Source organism: Oncorhynchus gorbuscha, linkage group LG23, assembly GCF_021184085.1.
Source record: "Oncorhynchus gorbuscha isolate QuinsamMale2020 ecotype Even-year linkage group LG23, OgorEven_v1.0, whole genome shotgun sequence".
In the NCBI taxonomy this organism is placed as follows: Eukaryota; Metazoa; Chordata; class Actinopteri; order Salmoniformes; family Salmonidae; genus Oncorhynchus; species Oncorhynchus gorbuscha.
In genome coordinates this window covers 43,839,466-43,859,585 of record NC_060195.1, presented here as the reverse complement: position 1 = coordinate 43,859,585, position 20,120 = coordinate 43,839,466, and the positions used below count along the sequence as shown (strand labels likewise).

At 42.1% G+C, this 20,120-nt stretch overlaps 1 protein-coding gene across 3 annotated transcripts in view; it reads right to left on the bottom strand.

Annotated features, from left to right (window-relative positions):
• Positions 1 to 20,120, bottom strand: part of LOC124010962 (ecto-NOX disulfide-thiol exchanger 2-like) — a 311,408-nt gene that overhangs the window by 216,317 nt on the left and 74,971 nt on the right. For all 3 annotated transcript variants that reach the window (XM_046323806.1, XM_046323805.1, XM_046323804.1), the window contains exon 2: positions 18,446 to 18,589. In XM_046323806.1, the coding sequence (XP_046179762.1) occupies positions 18,446 to 18,589 (144 nt within the window). The remainder of the gene's footprint in view (positions 1 to 18,445; positions 18,590 to 20,120) is intronic.

The following is a 20,120-nucleotide window of genomic DNA, read 5'->3' as shown; positions in this document are numbered from 1 at the left end:
GGGTGCTGTAGGTGTCCTGGAGGGCGGGTACTTTGATACAGCCAGACAGGATGCTTTCAATTGTACATCTGTAAAAGTTTGTGAGGGTTTTAGTTTCCAAGCCAAATTTCTTTAGCGTCTTGAGGTTAAAGAGACTCTGTTGCGCCTTCTTCACCACACTGTCTGTGTGGGTGGTCCATTTCAGTTTATCAGTGATGTGTGCGCTATTCCTTACTCGTCATGTTGGCTGAGGAAAAGTAAATGTGAACAGTTATTTAGTATGGTCAGGGCGTGAGTTGGGGTGGGCAGTCTGTTAGTTTTTCTATTTTTCTATTTCTGTGTTTGGCCTGATATGGTTCTCAATCAGCTGTCTATCGTTGTCCCTGATTGAGAACCATATTTAGGTAGCCTGTTTTCCTTTGTGTTTTGCGGGTGGTTATTTTCAGTCTTTGTGTGTCTGCACCAGATAGAACTGTTTCGGTTGTCACTTTGTTGTTTTGAAGTGTTCAGTTTCTTATTAAAAAGATGAACACTAACCATGCTGCGCTTTGGTCCTCTCCTTCTTCCACAGACGACAGCTGTTACATACAAAGTGTGCGTCTTAATTCGGTAAGGACATACACCGTTGCATCGTCGAGTTGCATGTTGTGTTAAGATGAATGACCTTAATCTAAATGTGATTTCTGTCAATCTGAGCACCGTGGGTGGACGCCATAATCAGGTTACGCACCCAATGCATATGGGTCTGGTAAATTTCTCAGATGTCTGGTAAATTATAAATGCTGCCGGACAAACGTCCACGTGCACGGCGCCACATTTTCCTTACAGAAACCCTGGTTCGTGTGTGTCTGAGGTGAAGATGGCCATTAGATGACTAGGGACTTCACACCATGGTGGCCTCGATCTTTAATCACTTTTCCCTCCTTTCCTGTCGTGGCTGTGCAGTCATTCCTCATTGAGAAAGAGAGGAGGAAAGATATAGAGAGGGGAAGAATAGAGGGATGAAGGATGATTGTGATGAAATCAAATTTACATTGGAACAACAAGAAAATTACAAAAAACAGAGGAAATGTAAAACAGTCACTTCTTAAAAGCCTAGCAAAAAATGTGGGTTTTTAAAAGTTATTTAAAAGCCTCAATGGTGTGATAAGGAGGGGTGAAGGAGTGCAGCACCTCGTTAAAAGCCTCGCTGTGACAGAGGCAGCTGCTGTGGGTCAGTGAAGATGGCTGTAGACTATGACAACTATGACAACAAAAACGGGTCACAACTCCTGCAGTTCTGTCGCACACTGGGTATGTACATTGTCAATGGTAGGCTTCGAGGGAACTCCTACAGTAGGTACACCTATAGCTCATCTCTTGGCAGTAGTACTGTAGACCACTTTATCACTGATCTCAACCCAGAGTCTCTCAGAGCGTTCAGTCAGTCCACTGACACCCCAGCAAAATCACAGTCTACTTGAACAGAGCAATACTCAATCATGAGGCATCAAAGCCAAAGGAACTGAGTAGCATTAAGAAATACTATATATGGAATGAATGCAGTTTGGAAACCTACCAAAAAACGATTAGGCAACAAATTCAACAACAACAATGTCCTAGGTAAAATGTTCCACTGTAATAGTGAAGGTGAACCTTGGCAGTAGAACATCTTAACAATATACTTGACCTCTCAGCTTCTCTATCAAATCTAAAAATCTCAAATATAAAATCCGAAGAAAATTAACAATGACAAATGGTTTGATGAAGAATGCAAAAATCTAAGAAAGAAATTGAGAAACGTGTCCAACCAAAAACATAAAGACCCAGAAAACCTGAGTCTACGCTTCGCTATGGTGAATCACTAAAACAATACAGAAATAAATGGAAAAATAAGGAACAGCACGTCAGAAATCAGCTCAATGTAATTGAAGAATCCATAGACTCTAACCACTTCTGGGAAAATTGGAAAACACTAAACAACACAAAGAATTATCTATCCAAAATGGAGATGTATGGGTAAACCACTGCTCTTTTTGGCTATATAACAAAAACATATGCATGATCAAATACACATCTTACAATCAACTATTAAAGACTACCAGAACCCACTGGATTCTGCAATTACATTGAATGAGCTACAGGACAAAATAAAAAACCCTCCAACCCAGAAAAGCATGTGGTGTTGATGGTATCCTCAATGAAATCATCAAATATACAGACAACAAATTCCAAATGGCTATACCAAAACTCTTTCACATCATCCTTAGCTCTGGCATCTTCCCCAATATTTGGAACCAAGGACTGATCACCCCAATCCACAAAAATGGAGACAAATTTGACCCCAATAACTAGCGTGGGATATGCGTCAACAGCAACCGTGGGAAAATCCTCTGCATTATCATTAACAGCAGACTTGTACATTTCCTCAATGTACTGAGCAAATGTCAAATTGGCTTTCTACCAAATTACCGTGCAACAGACCATGTATTCACTCTGCACACCCTAATTGACAAACAAACAAATCAAAACAAACCAAAGTCTTCTCATGCTTTGTTGATTCCAAAAAAGCATTAGACTCAATCAACCAAATTGAGACTCTGCATGCAGAATTCTGCAAGAAGATCCTTTGCATATGACGCAGAACACCAAATAATGCACACAGAGCAGAATTAGGCCGATACCCACTAATTATCAAAATCTAGAAAAGAGCCGTTAAATTATACAACCACCTAAAAATAAGCGATTCCCAAACCTTCCATAACAAAGCCATCACCTACAGGGAGATGAACCTGGAGAAGAGTCCCCTAAGCAAGCTGGTCCTGGGGCTCTGTTCACAACCAGACCCCACAGAGCCCCAGGAGAGCAACACAATTAGACCCAACCAAATCATGAGAAAACAAAAAGATAATTACTTGACACATTGGAAAGAATTAACAAAGAAACAGAGCAAACTAGAATGCTATTTGGCCCTAAACAGAGAGTACACAGTGGCAGACTGACCACTGTGACTGACCCAAATGTAAGGAAAGCTTTGACTATGTACAGACTCAGTGAGCATAGCCTTGCTATTGAGAAAGGCCACCGTAGGCAGACATGGCTCTCAAGAGAAGACAGGCTATGTGCACACTGCCCACAAAATGAGGTGGAAACTGAGCTGCACTTCCTAACCTCCTGACGAATGTATGACCATATTAGAGACACATCTTTCCCTCAGAGTACACAGACCCACAAAGAGTTTGAAAACAAACCCAATTTTGATAAACTCTCATATCTACTGGGTGAAATTCCAGTGTGCCATCACAGCAGCAAGAATTGTGCAACCAGTGAAGAACAAACACCATTGTAACCCATATTTATGCTTATTTATTTTCCCTTGTGTACTTTAACCATTTATACATTGTTACAACACTGTATATATATATATATATATATATATATATATATATATATATATATATATATATATATATACATTATATGACATTTGTAATGCCTTTATTATTTTGAAACTTCTGTGAGTGTAATGTTTACTGTTAATTTTCTATTGTTTATTTCACTTTAGTATATTTTCTACCTCACTTGCTTTGGCAATGTTAACACGTTTTCCATGCCAATAAATCCACTTGAATTGAATTGAGACAGTGAGCGAGACAGAGAGAGAGAGAGCGAGAAAGAGGACCACAGGGTCCCTTTTGATGCTTGTGCTGCTCTGAGCATGGTGCTGAGTTAAAAGGCGGATTCCTATATCACATATTACGAAGATGATTGATGTGGTGGGAGAGAGGGGAGGGCAGAATGAGATAGCGTAAGAAAGAGATGTTGAAATATACCTGAGTCAGGTCTTCCACATGTCTTCATCTGCCAGACACAGTCTATAGTTCAGTGTAGCCCTGCCTTTTTCCTGTACCAGTTAAAGGCTTCCTTTTTTAAATGTCTCCAACAAGAGCTGATATCATAGTGGAGGTGACAATGGAGCCAGCGCTGGACCTCAGATAGTTCTGGACTTTGATTAAACGATGCCACAGAAAGCCTGGGGTCCTTCCTGTTGTACTGAGACTCTGGAGCCATAGTTTGGCCCACTTAGGCACAAAGCGAGAGACGGGAGATGCATTATTCAACAGGCTGGCCAGGCGGCCTATCAGAGAGTGTTATTACCAGCTGGCCTATCAGAGAGACTGTTATTCCTCTTGTATTTGGATGGCGTCTCAGACAGAGGTGTAAATCCTACATCGGCTGTCTTTAATGAAGAAGGGATAAAACACCTCAACAACCTTTGGTTTGTAAATTGAACTCTGTGATCCCTCAAATCTCAGACTGCTTTCTGGGTAACAGGAATAGCAGATTGCATTTCACCCCAAAGGAGGGGGTCTGAATTATTGCTGGAGAGCAGAGGGGGAATTAGATATTATGATAAAATGAAAGCCCACTGACAGAAGGATGTGGATAAACATTATAAACCTTTCATTACAGTCAGACTATAGCATTTCTCAGTTTCTTTCAGCTCAGTTTCTTGCTTCTTGCTTCTTGCTTACTCTTTTTAAACCAAAAACAGCCTGCACAATGCATCACCGGTGGCAAACTACCTGCCCTCCATGACACCTACAGCACCCATTGTCACAGGAAGGCCCAAAAGATCATCAAGGACATCAACCACCCGAGCCACTGCCTGTTAACACCGCTTACCATCCAGAAGGTGAGGTCAGTACAGGTGCATCAACGCTGGGACCGAGAGACTGAAAAACAGCTTCTATCTCAAGGCCATCATACTGCTAAACAGCAATCACCAACTCAGAGGCTGCTGCCTACATTGAGACCCAATCACTGGCCACTTTAATAAATGGACCACTAGTCACTTTATACAATGCCACTCTAAATAATGTTTAGTCATGATGTTTACATATCTTACATTACTCATATCACATGGATATACTGTATTTTATACCATCTATTTATACCATCTACCTTGCCTATGCTGCTTGGCCATCGCTCATCCATATACTTACATATACATATTCTTTCACTCCTTTATATTTGTGTGTATTAGGTAGTTGTTGGGGAATTGGTAGATTCCTTTTTAGATATTACTGCACTGTCAGAACTAGAAACACAAGCATTTTGCTACACTCACATTAACATCTGCTAACCATGTGTATGTGACAATTAAACATTGATTTGATTTGTAACTCAAATTGCCTTCCAACAGACTTCTTCAATGGTTCAAAATGTTTTGCTTGTTATGCAATTATGATTAAAGTACAACCCATTTTACCACTTCCGTAAAGCTAGAAAAGCATGAGCTGCCTCAAGTAAGAAACATATCTTTTAATCTGTGACAGATATGGTCTTCCATACAGAGGCATGTGAAATGATTAAATAACTTCACTTACGAATTATTTCATACCAAAATCTTAGCGCAAAGTGGTGCAGCATGTACAAACTAAAAAAAGTTTTGAATCAAATCAAAAATAACATGTCTCTCCTACAACAGAACTGCAGGGAGACAGCATTAACTCTATTTGAGCTACAAGACTCCAGTCTATTCCTGTGGGGCTGCTATATTCCCCAGGCTGATAAATCGAGGAGAAACTCATCACAAAGAGCTAATTGTTCATCTTCCCTCAAGTGTGTTGTGTCTGGTTGGCTGAAAACACTGGCAGCTGTTTCCTCTGTTCTAGTAGAAAACAAATTGGGATACGAGACTCTCCCTCTACCTTCAGATAGGTGACAACGCACAGCAGCTAGCGTTAGCCTCAAGCTTTAGAAAGACATTCTGTACACAAAGTACTGAAATGACTGCTACCTTTAGAAAGGACAGAAGCCATTTTGTTCATTTAGACTGAAGTCCGTATCCTCTGGCAATTCCACTTCCTCAGGTCCCATACTTTATATATTCAGGACGGAGAGAAATGCTGCATGCTGCACCGAGCCCTGGCAGACCAGAGGAGGGATGGCATGTGCTGAGAGGAAGAAGAAAGCACTGATGGGACTTGGACAGGAGATGGAAGGAGAGAGAAAGATGAAAGAGGTGGGGGAAGGAGACCTGGTTCCCTCCTCCTCTAATGAATCCATCACTGGTACAGGTGGAGGAGAAGAAGGCTGGTGTTGGAGAGTTCCCCGATCAAAGGAATTACCTTTCTGTTCCAAATGTTGTTTGAATGTTTTATAAATGAGGGGGGAATGTTAAGCTGCAGTATTGAATATGAAAGGGCATTGACCAGGACAGGCTTAGTCTTCCTCTGTAGAAACACGTTAGTTTACTAGACAGTACTGAATGTGTCCGTCCCAAATGGCATCCTATTCCCTATTTAGTGCACTAACTTTGACAAGAGCCCTATGGGCTAAATCAAAAGTAGTGCACTAACTTTGACAAGAGCCCTGTGGGCTAAATCTAAAGTAGTGCACTAAAGGGAATAGGGTGCAGATGACATCAATCCGAACTGGATCATTGAACTGGATTTACAAAGTGTCATATATTAGTTCCACATACAGTCTCTCGATTATGGGCCATGAAAGACATTGGTTTATGCTGTCACATACAATGGTGCCCACTGTGGCTGGGTAGGTTATTTCAATAAAGAGACTGTGGCAGACTATAAAGCAGTACCCTGGTGTGTGTCTGAGTATATACCATGTAGGCTAAACAGAACCATGTCTTATCTCCAGCCATCAGCCAGTGTTAGTCCTATAATCCTGAATGTGACTCGATGCCCTCACTGTCACAGAGACCATGATATCCTGCTGTAGATCTGAGAGAAGTGCTTAGGGCCTGGCTTTAGGTAAGCTAGCCATATCATGCTCTAGTATCTTTACATAGCAATGTGTCTTCGTGTAGGCCTACTTTAGACACAGATCAGCTCTGACAGGGGAGGTAGCCACACCTTATGTATCTCTTTTTAAAAACAGCACATCCCCTGCCAACATTCGTATAAAGAGAGTGACCCAAGTGAACACAGAGCCGTAACTCGAAAGTTCATGCAAATGCCTCTAACATGAGTGCGTGGAGGTCTGAGTAACACAGAGGATCTTAAGTTTCTTAAGGCTATGACATAGTGACCAGTGTGTCAGCAGAACTGGAGCAGAGGAGATCCGTCACAGGGAGGCAAGCGGAGAGAACGGGACCTGGGTCTCACACACCCCAACGAATAATGGCAGACAGCCCTCAGTAGATCCATTACACTGTGTGAAGATTGTATGGAGAAGCAGGCTACTGATCTTTAGAGGATGTACATAAATGCCCAGCGCAGTCAAAATGCAGTTTTCCCCGTGTTTTATTGCAACATGAAACTAACATTGTAAATGTTTGAAAAAAAAGTGTTATTTCCAGATTGTATTTTCAATCTATCTTTCAACTATCTACGCAGGACAGACATATCGACAGACATCAATCACTATGAAGTGAATTGCATAATAGACTAATAACAAAGAGAGTTCCAAACCGCTCTTCTAAGAACACCTAGTTCTCCCCTCCCCACTCAGACCACTCACTCACAGACAGTCCTATCAAAATTCACGTTTAATAAATCGTTTTTTCTAAAAAGCTACTTAATTGTTACCCAGAAATGATTTGAGATTGATATAAAAACATCTGCATTGGCCATTTAAGCCGAAAACAGGTGATCCTTCAAAGAAAATAGCAGCTTTACACAGCAGCTCAGCCACTCGAGGTCTCACATTAGAGCACCTGAGACAGGGACACACACGGAACATGTGTTTGCAGCACTGACAAACACTAATGTATTCAGGCAACAATGTTTCCACAGACAACGAGAATGGATGCACTCATTCAAACACACATTCATAGCCACACACATGCAATAATGTGTACATAAAAATAGACCACCCAGTGACAAACAACTTTTTTCTGTTATCTCCCAAACTATTGTCATCCATGCAGACACCGCTGTGATCCTTTGCTCCTTGCTACCCTTCACACCAACACCAGTCTGTTGTGAGCTGCCTCAATACCAGGAGGAGAGGACCACCCTGCTGCTGTATCATTCTACTGCTCAGCTCCTCTGCACGTACCTTCCACAACCTGGGAATCAAAATGTATTCAGCACTGCTCTGCTAATACTCGCTAAAGGTTAATGCACACGGGATTGGATTGGAGAAGGCTAAATTCACATCTGCTATTTCCAGTATCAGTGCCTTTTTTCACACGTTAACATTTTATGGATTCAATTCATTCCACAAATATGATAGTAATGTGATTTATTGCTGTTGTAAAAGGCCTGACAGAGACATGGCTTTTGAGGAGCAGATGTTTTTTGATTCAATTCAATACTGTTGTCAGGGCAAAAGCCTTGGTATAGAAGGTGGTTGAAACACAATCAACAAAAGTCACCAACAGTTTGATTTATCCCATGTCAAAAGATACTCCCAATAACAGGAAGCCTGAGTGTACCTGTGAAGGAGCGAAGCTCATTGATGATGTCACTTCCCTGAAAATACAGTAGGTGTCAAATCAAATTTTATTGGTCACATACACATGGCTAGCAGATGTTAATGCGAGTGTAGCGAAATGCTTGTGCTTCTGGTTCCGACAGTGCAGTAATATCTAACAAGTGATCTAACAATTCCCCAACAACTACCTAATACACACAATTCTAAAAGGGTTGAATGAGAATATGTACATATAAATATATGGATGAGCGATGGCCGAGAGGCCTAGGCAAGGTGCAATAGATGGTACAAAATACAGTATATACTGTATTCAGGCTTTTATTTGATTATGAATGGAGGTACGTCACTCGCCATGGAAGTCGAAGAAGGCGTCCTCTGGCAGCGGGGGTCTCCATGGAGATGTTGAGCCTGGAACTGACAGACCAGAAACAGCTTTGCCGCCCTGGATCCAGAGGTTCCTGCGCCTTTGTCCTCGGTGGCTTCCCAATCAAGATCGGATCCGGAGGTACCTGCGTCTTCGTCCTCGGTTCGGTCTCCCTCTCCGGTGGCTTCTACCTCGGGTTCAGCTCCTCGGATCTCCCAGCCTCACCCAGACCGTGAGGCTGCCTGAGACACCGTCCCATTCAACATCACCAGCTGTCATCATAGGCAGCTCTATGGTAAGAAACATCTCGGTCCCCAAGTCAAAAACCCTGTGCTACCCAGGAACACGAGTACAAGACATAACAAGGCTGCTTCCAACTGTTCTACCACAGATGCCGGGAGCTGAGACTGCCGTAGTCTATGAAAATGGATATTAGCATTAAAAGACTCCAAAAAACAGCCAATAATTTCAGGTCCAGTACCATCGTTGGGCTGCGAGTGGTCCTTCTGTAGCTCAGTTGGTAGAGCATGGCGCTTGTAACGCCAGGGTAGTGGGTTCGATTCCTGGGACCACCCATACGTAGAATGTATGCACACATGACTGTAAGTCGCTTTGGATAAAAGCGTCTGCTAAATGGCATATATATATATATATACAGACTGCTGGCATTACACATCTGGCTAAAAGACTACTGCAGCTCTGCTGGAGTCATTTTTATGGATAACTTTGACACCTTCTGAAACAGAAGATACTGATGGAGTCCATCCAAATCATCTTGGCTCCTGGACTCTGTCCACACATTTCAAGGCTGCGTTGAAACAATGACTGGTAAATGATCCAAGACCAGCTCAGTTAATTCCTAACATTGTTACAATGAGTCGTCACAATGCTGCATCAAATATACATGATCTTAGGGGCATTGGCAAACGCAATGTATGTCATTTAATTTATGTACCCCTAATTGCACCGAATACATCTGTTTATCCTACAGCTATTGTAAGCAGTAATCATGAGCCAATAAACCAGAGTTACACTCATGGCACTGAGGCGGTGTGCAATAGTAGGAAGACCACTTTATGCAGATCACCCTGCACCAGCTCCAATGCACCAGCTCACCCTGCAACCAGCTCCAATGTAAATAACATGAGTAAGTCTACCCCTGATAAGCTTCCCAATAATAAGCTTCCCAATAATAAGCTTCCCAATAAAGCGTTAAAAACAATCAAGCAACCCAGAAAAGTGCTAAAAATAGCCCATGTTAACATATGTAGCCTAATAAACAAGGTTCATGAAGTCAGTAACTTGCTTATAAGAGATGACATGCATATTATCTGAAACTCACCTAGATAATACCTTCGATGGTATAGTGGTAGCAATACATGGTTATAACATCTACCGAAAAGACAGAAATGCCAACGGAGGCGGTGTTAATGTCTATATTCAGAACCACATTCCTGTGAAGCTTAGAGACAATCTAATGTTAAATACTTATGAAGTAATATAGCTACAGCTTCATCTGCCTCACCTAAAGCCCATTTTTGGGGGAAGCTGCTATAGACCCAAGTGCTAACAATCAGTATCTGGATAATACTGTATGTGTGAAATGCTTGATAATGTATGCGATATCAACAGAGAAGTATATTTACTGGGTGATTTAAATATTGACTGGCTATCATCAAGCTGCCCACTCAGGAATAAACGTCAAACTGTAACCAGTGCCTGCAACCTGGATCAGGTTGTCAGTCAACCTACCAGGGTAGTTACAAACAGCACACAATTTAAATCATCAACATGTATTGATCACATCTTTACTAACGCTGCAGATATTTGCTTTAAAATAGTATCCAAATCCATAGGATGTAGTGATCACAATATAATAGCCATATCGAGGAAAACCAAAGTTCCAAAGGCTGGGCCTAATAGTGTATGAGAGGTCATACAAGAAGTTTTGAAGTGATTCATACGTTGATGATGTAAAGAATATTTGCTGGTCTGTGGTGTGTAATGAGGAGCAAACAGACGCTGCACTTGATCGATTCATGAAATCCCCTCGGATTGATGAGGAATTGAAAAATGGTATGGTTGAGAGGGATGAGGCAAAAGGTATGGCAAATAAGTCTGGCTGCACAACCGATTGGCAAATGCACTGCAAATTAAGAAATCAAAGCGACTAAACATAAAATGACCGAATGACCGAAAAAGAAACAAAGATGAATGATATTAAGAATGACAGGGGCGGCAGCGTAGCCTAGTGGTTAGAGCATTGGACTAGTAACCGGAAGATTACTAGTCCATCCCTGAGCTCATCCCTGAGCTGACAAGATACAAATATGTTGTTCTGCCCCTGAACAAGGAAGTTAACCCACTGTTCCTCAGCTGTCATTGAAAATAGGAATTTGTTCTTAACTGACTTGCCTCATAAAATAAAGATAAAATAGTCAAAAGCTCTGGGGTTACCATAAATCAAATTTGAGGGAAAAAAAAGCCAACATGGCTCCTTCATTCATAGAATCAGATGGCTCACTGACATTGCAAACTACTTTAATTACTTTTTCATTGGCAAGGTAACAAACGCAACAAACGCTTACACTACTCTACACATCCAAGTACTGTATATCGGACAAAATTATGAAGGACAATAATTGTACTTTTGAATTCTGTAAAGTCAGTGTGGAAGAGGTGAAAAAAATATTGTTGTCCATCAACAATGACAAGCCACAGGGGTCTGACAATCTGGTTGGAGAATTACTGAGGATAATAGCAGAAGATATTGCCACTCCTATTTGCCACATTTTCAATTTAAGCCTACAAGAGAAAGTGTTCCCTCAGGCCTGGAGGGAAGCTAACGTCATTGCACTACCCAAAAATAGTAAAGCCCCCTTTACTCGCACAAATAGCCGACCAATCAGCCTGTTACCAATCCTTAGGAAACTTCTGGATAAAATGGTGTTCGACCAGATACAATGCTGTTTCACAGTAAACAAATTGACAACAGAATTTCAGCATGCTTATAGGGAAGGACACTCAATTAGCACAGCACTTACTCAAATGACTGATGATTGGCTGAGAGAAATTGATTGTGGGGGCTGTCTTGTTAGACTACAGTGCAGCTTTTGACATTATCGATCATAGTCTGCTGGAAAAAAAGTATATTTCATGGCTTTACACCCCCTGCTATAATGTGAATAAAGAGTTACTTGTCTAACAGAACACAGAGGGTGTTCTTTAATGGAAGCCTCAAATGTAATCCAGTTACAATCAGGAATTCCCTAGGCCCCTTGGTTTTTAAATGTTTTACTAACAACATGCCACTGACTTTGAGTAAAGCCACAGTGTCTATGTATGCGGATGACTCATCACTTTACACATCAGCTACTACAGCGACTGAAATGACTGCAACACTCAACAAAGAGCTGCAGTTAGTTTCAGAGTGGGTGGCAAGGAATAAGATAGTCCTAAATATTTCTAAAACTAAAAGCATAGTATTTGGAACAAAACACTCACTAAACCCTAAACCTCAACTAAATCTTGCAATAAATAATGTGGAAATCGAGAAAGTTGAGATGACTACTTCTTGGAGTAACCCTAGATTGTAAACTGTCATGGTCAAAACATTGATGTCGTACTAGCTAAGATTGGGAGAGGTCTGTCTATAATAATGGGATGCTCTGCCTTCTTAACAGCACTATCAACAAGGCAGGTCCTACAGGCCCTAGTTTTGTTGCACCTTGACTACTGTTCAGTCGTGTGGTCAGGTGCCACAAAAAAGGGCTTAGGAAAATTGCAATTGGCTTAGAACAGGGCAGCACAGCTGACCCTTGGATGTACACAGAGAGCTAAAATTAATAATATGCATGTCAATCTCTCCTGGCAGAAAGTGGAGGAGAGATTAACTTCATCACTACTTTAATTTATGAGAGGTTGAATGCATGTTGAATACACAGAGCTGTCTGTATAAATTACAGGCATACAGCTCGGACATCCATGCATACCCCACAAGACATGCCACAAGAGGTCTCTTCACAGTCCCCAAGTCCAGAACAGACTATGGGAGGCACACAGTACTACATAGAGCCATGACAACATGGAACTTTATTCCACATCAAGTAACTGACGCAAGCAAGTAAAATTCGATTTTAAAAAACAGATAAAAAAAAACACCTTATGGAACAGCGGGGAATGTGAAGCAACACAAATATTGGCACACACACACACACACACAATTGTAGATATGTGGTAATGGTGGAGTAGGGGCCTGAGGGCACACAGTGTGTTGTGTAATCTGTGAATGTATTGTAATGTTTTTAGAATTGTATAAAGTGCCTTAATTTTGTTGGACCCCAGGCAGAGTAGATGCTGCGTTGGCAGCATGGGGACCCATAATAAAAATAAATACAAATAATGAGTAATGTAAGATATGTAAACATTATTTAGCGGCATTGTATAAAGTGACTAGTGATCCCTTTGTTAAAGTAGCCAGTGATTGGGTCTCAATGTAGGCAGCAGGCTCTCTGAGTTAGTGATTGCTGTTTAGCAGTCTGATGGCCTTGAGATAGAAGCTGTTTTTCAGTCTCTCGGTCCAAGCTTTGATGCACCTGTGCTGACTACGCCTTCTGGATGTTAGCGGGGTTAACAGGCAGTGGCTCAGGTGGTTGTTGCCTTTGATGATCTTTTTTTGCCTTCCTGTGACATCTGGTGCTATAGGTGTCACGGAGGGCAGGGAATTTGCCCTCGGTGAGGCGTTGTGCAGACCGCACCACCCTCTGGATAGCCTTGCAGTTGAGGGTGGAGCAGTTGCCATACCAGGCTATGATATAGGATACTCTCAATTGTGCATCTGTAAAAGTTAGTCAGGTTTTTGGGTGACAAGCCAATTTCTTTAGCCTCCTGAGGTTGAAGAGGCACTGTTGCACCTTCTTCCTCATGCTGTCTGTGTGGGTGGACCATTTTTCAGTTGGTCGTTGATGTGTACGCCGAGGAACTTACCTCTTTCCACTTTCTCCACTGCTGTCTCTTCGATGTGGATAGGGGGATGCTCCCTCTGCTGTTTCCTGAAGTACACGATCATCTCCTTTGTTTTGTTGACGTTGAGTGAGGTTATTTTACTGACATAACACACCCAGTGCCCTCACCTCCTCCCTGTAGGCTGTCTCGTTGTTGTTGGTAATCAAGCCCACTACTGTTGTGTCGCCTGCAAACTTGATGATTGAGTTGGGAGGCGTGCATGGCCACACAGTCGTGGGTAAACAGGGAGTACAAGAGGGGGTTGTGGGGCCCCAGTGTTGCGGGTCCTCGAGGTGGAGGTGTTGACCCATCAGAAAGTCCAGGACACAATTGCATAGGGCAGGGTTGAGGCCCAGGGCCTACAGCTTGATCACGAGCTTGGAGGGTACTATGGTGTTGAATGCTGAGGTGTAGTCAATGAACAGCATTCTCTTGTCTCTTGTCCAGATGGGATAGGGCAGTGTGTAGTGTGATGGCGATTGCATCTCTGTGGACCTGTTAGGGCGGTATGCAAACTGAAGTGGGCCTAGGGTGTCAGGTAAGGTAGAGGTGATATGATCCTTGACTAGCCTCAAAGCACTTCATGATGACAGAAGTGAGTGCTACGGGGCGGTAGTCATTTAGTTCAGTTATATTTGCCTTCTTGGGTACAGGAACAATGGTGGCCATCTTGAAGCATGTGGGGACAGCAGACTGGGATAGGGAGTGATTGAATTTGTCCATAAACATACCAGCCAGCTGATTTGCGCATGCTCTGAGGATGCGGCTAGGGATGCTGTCTGGGCCAGTAGCCTTGCGAGGGTCAGAAATGTTAAAATGTTTTACTCACATCGGCCACGGAGAAGGAGGTGGGGGGGGGAGCAGGTCTTGTTAGCGGAGCGCGACGGTGGCACTGTATTATTATCAAAGCGGGCAAAGAAGGTGTTTAGTTTGTCTAGAAGCGTGACGTCGGTGTCCGTGACGTGGCTGATTTTCTTTTTGTAGTCTGTGATTCCCTGTAGACCCTGCCACATATGTCTCATGTCTGAGCCGTTGAATTGCAACTCCACTTTGTCCCTATCGCGGCATTTTGCTTGTTTGATTGCCTTGCGGAGGGAATAACTACATTGTTCATATTGATCCATATTCCCAGATCTCTTTCCTTGGTTATATGCGGTGGTTCGCGCATTCAGTTTTGCGCGAATGCCGCCATCTATCTGCGGTTTCTGGTTAGGGTAGGTTTTAATAGTCACAGCGGGTACAACATCTTTAATGCACTTCTTTTTAAATTCACTCACCGAGTCAGCGTATGGGTCAATGTTATTCTCTGAGCCTGACCGGAACATATCCCAGTTCGCATGATCAAAACAATCTTGACGTTTGGATTCCGATTGGTTAGACCAGCATTGAATGGTTCTCGTCACTTGTACATCCTGTTTGAGTTTCTGCCTATAAGACGGTAGGAGCAAGATGGCGTTGTGGTAGGACTTGCCGAATGAAGGGTCTGGGGGGGCTTTGCATGCATCGCGGAAGTTAGAGTAGTAGTGGTCGAGGGTATTGCCCATGTGCGTAGTGCAATCAATATGCTGATAGAATTTAGGTAGCCTTGTTCTCAAATTTGCTTTGTTAAAATCCCCAGCTACAATAAATGCAGTGAACTACTGTTCATTTTGATTGTATGAAAAGAATGCTTCACAATTAACCAACACCATTCTAGCTTATCCTCTGCATCCCCAACAGCTATACAATATAAGTATGTTATTTTGGTCTTTTGTGGGCTGGTTGGTTATATAAAAGACAGCATTAAGAATAGTCATGGTGCGTGTATGGAGGACTGTAAAACTAATCTTAGCGTGTTTGCTAATGAAAGCAAGCTAATGTGCTGAAATATTCAGTGACTCCATTCTACCTGGCCCAAGGCAAAGACATAATACTGAATTCACTGCATTTTCTTTTATACCTTCCTAAATAGGTCACAATAAGCCAACGCTGTGCTGGTTGTTCTCTAACAAAGTGCTGAGTGGGCAGACTCCCCTTTGCACTTGAACTTTCCAGATGTTTCGAGGGCTGACTTATTAATATCGTCATCATAACAACTAAAAGCATTTGGTTAAATTACATTAATTACAAGGTGTTGAATGGACATGAATTCGGTTTTCTTTCGAGCTGTGGCTACTAATACGGTGGCAAAGCCATTCAAACTAAAGACTTCATGATTCATTTACTTTGCTAAACAGTTGCAGTATCTGTTAAGTCAAATGGACCCCCATTAGCGCTCTGAGATAGCCATTCTGCTGCCTGTTTGAGCCATTCTGCTGCCTGTTTGAGCCATTCTGCTGCCCGTTTGAGCCATTCTGCTGCCTGTTTGAGCCATTTAGAAGTTTTGTGGTTTAAATCAACGCATGGAGTAAACATTCTGTTATCAACAACTGTTTGAGTGTTGGGAACTTCTTGCTCCCTAAATGATCACCACACCCCCCCCATCACCAGAGGGACAGTGTTCCTGAATGTATGTGCTTCTAGGTCTAATGAATTGCCATTAACGACTGTAAACCCACATGGCTGGTAACTTTTCCGAGCTGCATCTTCTCTCCTCAGAGAGCTGGAAGAATTGACTGTGTCTCGTGATGCTAGTGAACATTAACGCCACAAAATATACCCAGCTCCAGATGCTGCAGATTGTCACCATTGTGCAGGTTTTCCATCAGAGAGCAGAATCATGTCACACCGCAATAATATACATAATGCCAATGTTATGAAAGGCTGTTGAAGACTAGAGCTGTCGTTAATTGTATGTCATCATTATTTAATGTTCTGTTGCTAAGCAGGGGCACATAGAGCCACTTCTGACGTTTAGTGAGGTGTGACTGCTGTCCAAACCAGCACACAGCGCAAGGTTTTAGTGTGATAAGTCTGTTCTTAAAAACACCATACTCTGATTAGTCACTCTCCATCTATGACTCTCTCTACTGCTAAGATTCTGTAAAATAATGAGTGGTCATATTAAATTTGTGTGCAGAGTCTTTGATCTAAATCTCTGACTGGCTGTACTCAAACAGTCAGACAGGTTTAACATTCTATTTTTAGCATAGCCAATCAGCCTACTATTTAGAACGCAACTACCGGTATTTGGAAACGGCCATTCACACAGGTTTTCACTATGACCAGTACTTAATGTGAGCTGATATTGTATTGTGTCTCTCTCTGTGGTTTGGGTATATATGCAGGACAATACTAACACTCTCTGTTATTCCCTCACTCAATAGGCCTATAGCCTATACAGTAAACCCACTGAAATCCCACTGAAATCCCACTGAAATCCCACTGAAATCCCACTGAAATCCAACGGAGGTCATCAAGGTCTGTTAGACCTTAGATACATAATCATAACATCTGATTCTTTGTAAGTGAACTTAGGATAAACTCACCGCTTCAAAATCTCAAAATTACCAATGTATGGGGACTCACACAATGTCCAGTCCATAGATATAAATTATATTTCTATGGTCGGGTCAACCGGTCTATGAATTACACAATTAAGACCTAAACATGCATTGACATGTAGCACACTAAAGAGCATATACTGAGGCAAGAGTGAAAATGTTTTTAAAATGTTTTGCTTTGATTTTAAATTGCAAATGTCTGCAACTTTGTGTGCTGCTATTTTGGCCAGCTCTCGTAAAAGAGAGTGTTAATCTCAATGAGACTAACCTGGTAAAATAAAGGTAAAATTAAATAAAAGATCATTGAAGTGTATTTATTCTACTCAGGGTATTTGCTCTTTGGCTCTACTCAATTTAAGTGCATCTGTTAATCGACATTGTAACATTGTTCTGCATAAACACTCAATGTCTATTATGTACACATCTAACATGTCCGTTGTACCTGCAATCTAAACCTCCTCAAGGTTTTCAGGTCTAGTTCTGAGTTGGTAATGACATAATAATGAGATGAAATGAACAGACATGAATGAGTGAGAACTCAAACTCACTAAGGTCATTTGTTTAAAATTGTGCACAAAGACGAATGGTAAAAAGAGTGGTTCATAACACTGACAATTAATCCCGACTAATTAAGGTCATTCAAGACAGCAGAGCACATACAGCAACACCTCCGTCTTAAGGCCCTCTTCATTCTACTTGTCATAATGCCATTAATTAGAGATGCGTTCCTTAATTAGAATCCACACAGTCACAGATTTAAAATGAAGTGTAATTTAGTAATGAGAAGTCAACAAGCGAATGAGGGGCACGCGCGCGCGCACACACACACACACACACACACACACACACACACACACACACACACACACACACACACACACACACACACACACACACACACACACACACACACACACACACACACACACACACACACACACACACACACACACACACACAGAACATTGTTTTCCGTGCGACAGGTCACTCACTCCGTGAGAGAAAGCTGAAGGCACTTCTGTGCTTTGATTGGCAGGTGCTGTGGCATGGTAGCAGCCAGCCTAAGGTGTGAGAGCGGCAATCATAGCAGCGCAGAATCCTGTGGCTTTAGACAGTTGGCCCTGACCGCCACAGGACTAACTGGCAATAAGCCCCTCAGGATGGAAAACATGAAAGCGCCTCTACCAAGTCTATACCTCACTTTAAATTACTCCCCCAGTCACAGGCTCACAGTATAAAATGTATTGGTACTACTGATGTACACCTTGTCAATTATCATAGTTTATTGTACCTGGAGGTAGGCTGGGTCTCTTCCTCTTATTGCGGTTCTCAGCTCCGTTTTCCAGAGGACAGTCTGACACCAGTGGCCCGTTGGAGGTGCTGAACTGCAGGGGCTCGTTGTTGGAGGACGGGTCAAAGGTTAGCGGATTCAGTCCTGAAACACACAGAAACACAAGCAGCCATGTTAGACCTGATGGGCCATCAGTTATAGATACTATTGCGTAACTCATTCACAATATATCCAATTCAGTGCAGAGTACATGTTGGTACAAACTATTTAATATGTGAAGGAGAGAGCACAAGGAGAGAAAAATGTATACCATACAGTGTTTGACTTCCATTGGGGAAGTCTAAACTAAATAAAAACAGGCAAGACCCCCAAAGACTGTGGAAATACAACTATATTCAACCATAAGTAAAACAAATGTTCCCTATTTAACAGTCAGGAGTTCAAACTAAAGAATAATAATTATCCCCTTTTAACGTTGTTTCACTTCTTCAAGGACACACATTAGAGACCCCTACAAGTGACAGTACTACAGTTGAAGTCGGAAGTTTACATACACCTTAGCCAAATACATTTAAAATCAGTTTTTCACAATTCCTGACATTTAATTCCAGTAAAAAATCCCTGTTTTAGGTCAGTTAGGATCACCAATTTATTTTAAGCATGTGAAATGTCAGAATAATAGTAGAGAGAATGATTCATTTCAGTTTTTATTTCTTTCATCACATTCCCAGTGGGTCTGAAGTTTACATTCACTCAATTAGTATTTGGTAGCATTGCCTTAAAATTGTTTGACTTGCTTCAAACATTTGGGTAGCCTTCCACACGCTTCCCACAATAAGTTGGGTGAATTTTGACGCATTCCTCCTGACAGAGCTGGTGTAACTGAGTCAGGTTTGTAGGCCTCCTTGCTCGCACACACTTTTTCAGTTCTGCCCACAAATTTTCTATAGTTTTGAGGTCATGGCCACTCCAATACCTTGACTTAGTTGTCCTTAAGCCATTTTGCCACAACCTTGGAAGTATGCTTGGGGTCATTGTCGAATTGGAAGACCCATTTGCGACCAAGCTTTAACTTTAACTGATGTCTTGAGATGTTGCTTCAAAATATCCACATATTTTTCCTACCTCATGATGCCATCCATTTTGTGAAATGCACCAGTCCCTCCTGCAGCAAAGCACCCCCACAACACGATGCTGCCACCCCCGTGCTTCTCGGTTGGGATGGTGTTCTTCGGCTTGCAAGCCTTTTTCCTCCAAACATAATGATTCTTATTATGGCCAAACAGTTCTATTTTTGTTTCATCAGACCTGATGAGGACATTTCTCCAAAATAATGATCTTTGTCCCCATGTGCAGTTGCAAATCATAGTCTGGCTTTTGCATGGCGGTTTTGGAGCAGTGTCTTCTTCCTTGTTGAGCGACCTTTCAGGTTTTGTCGATATAGGACTCGTTTTACTGTGGATACAGATTATTTTGTACCGGTTTCCTCCACATCTTCACAAGGTCCTTTGCTGTTGTTCTGGGATTGATTTGCACTTTTCACACAAAGGAAGTTAATCTCTAGAAGACAGAACGTGCTTCCTTCCTTAGCGGTATGATGGCTGTGTGGTCCCATGGTGTTTATACTTGCTTCCTATTGTTTGTACAGATGAACTTGGTACCTTCAGGCATTTGG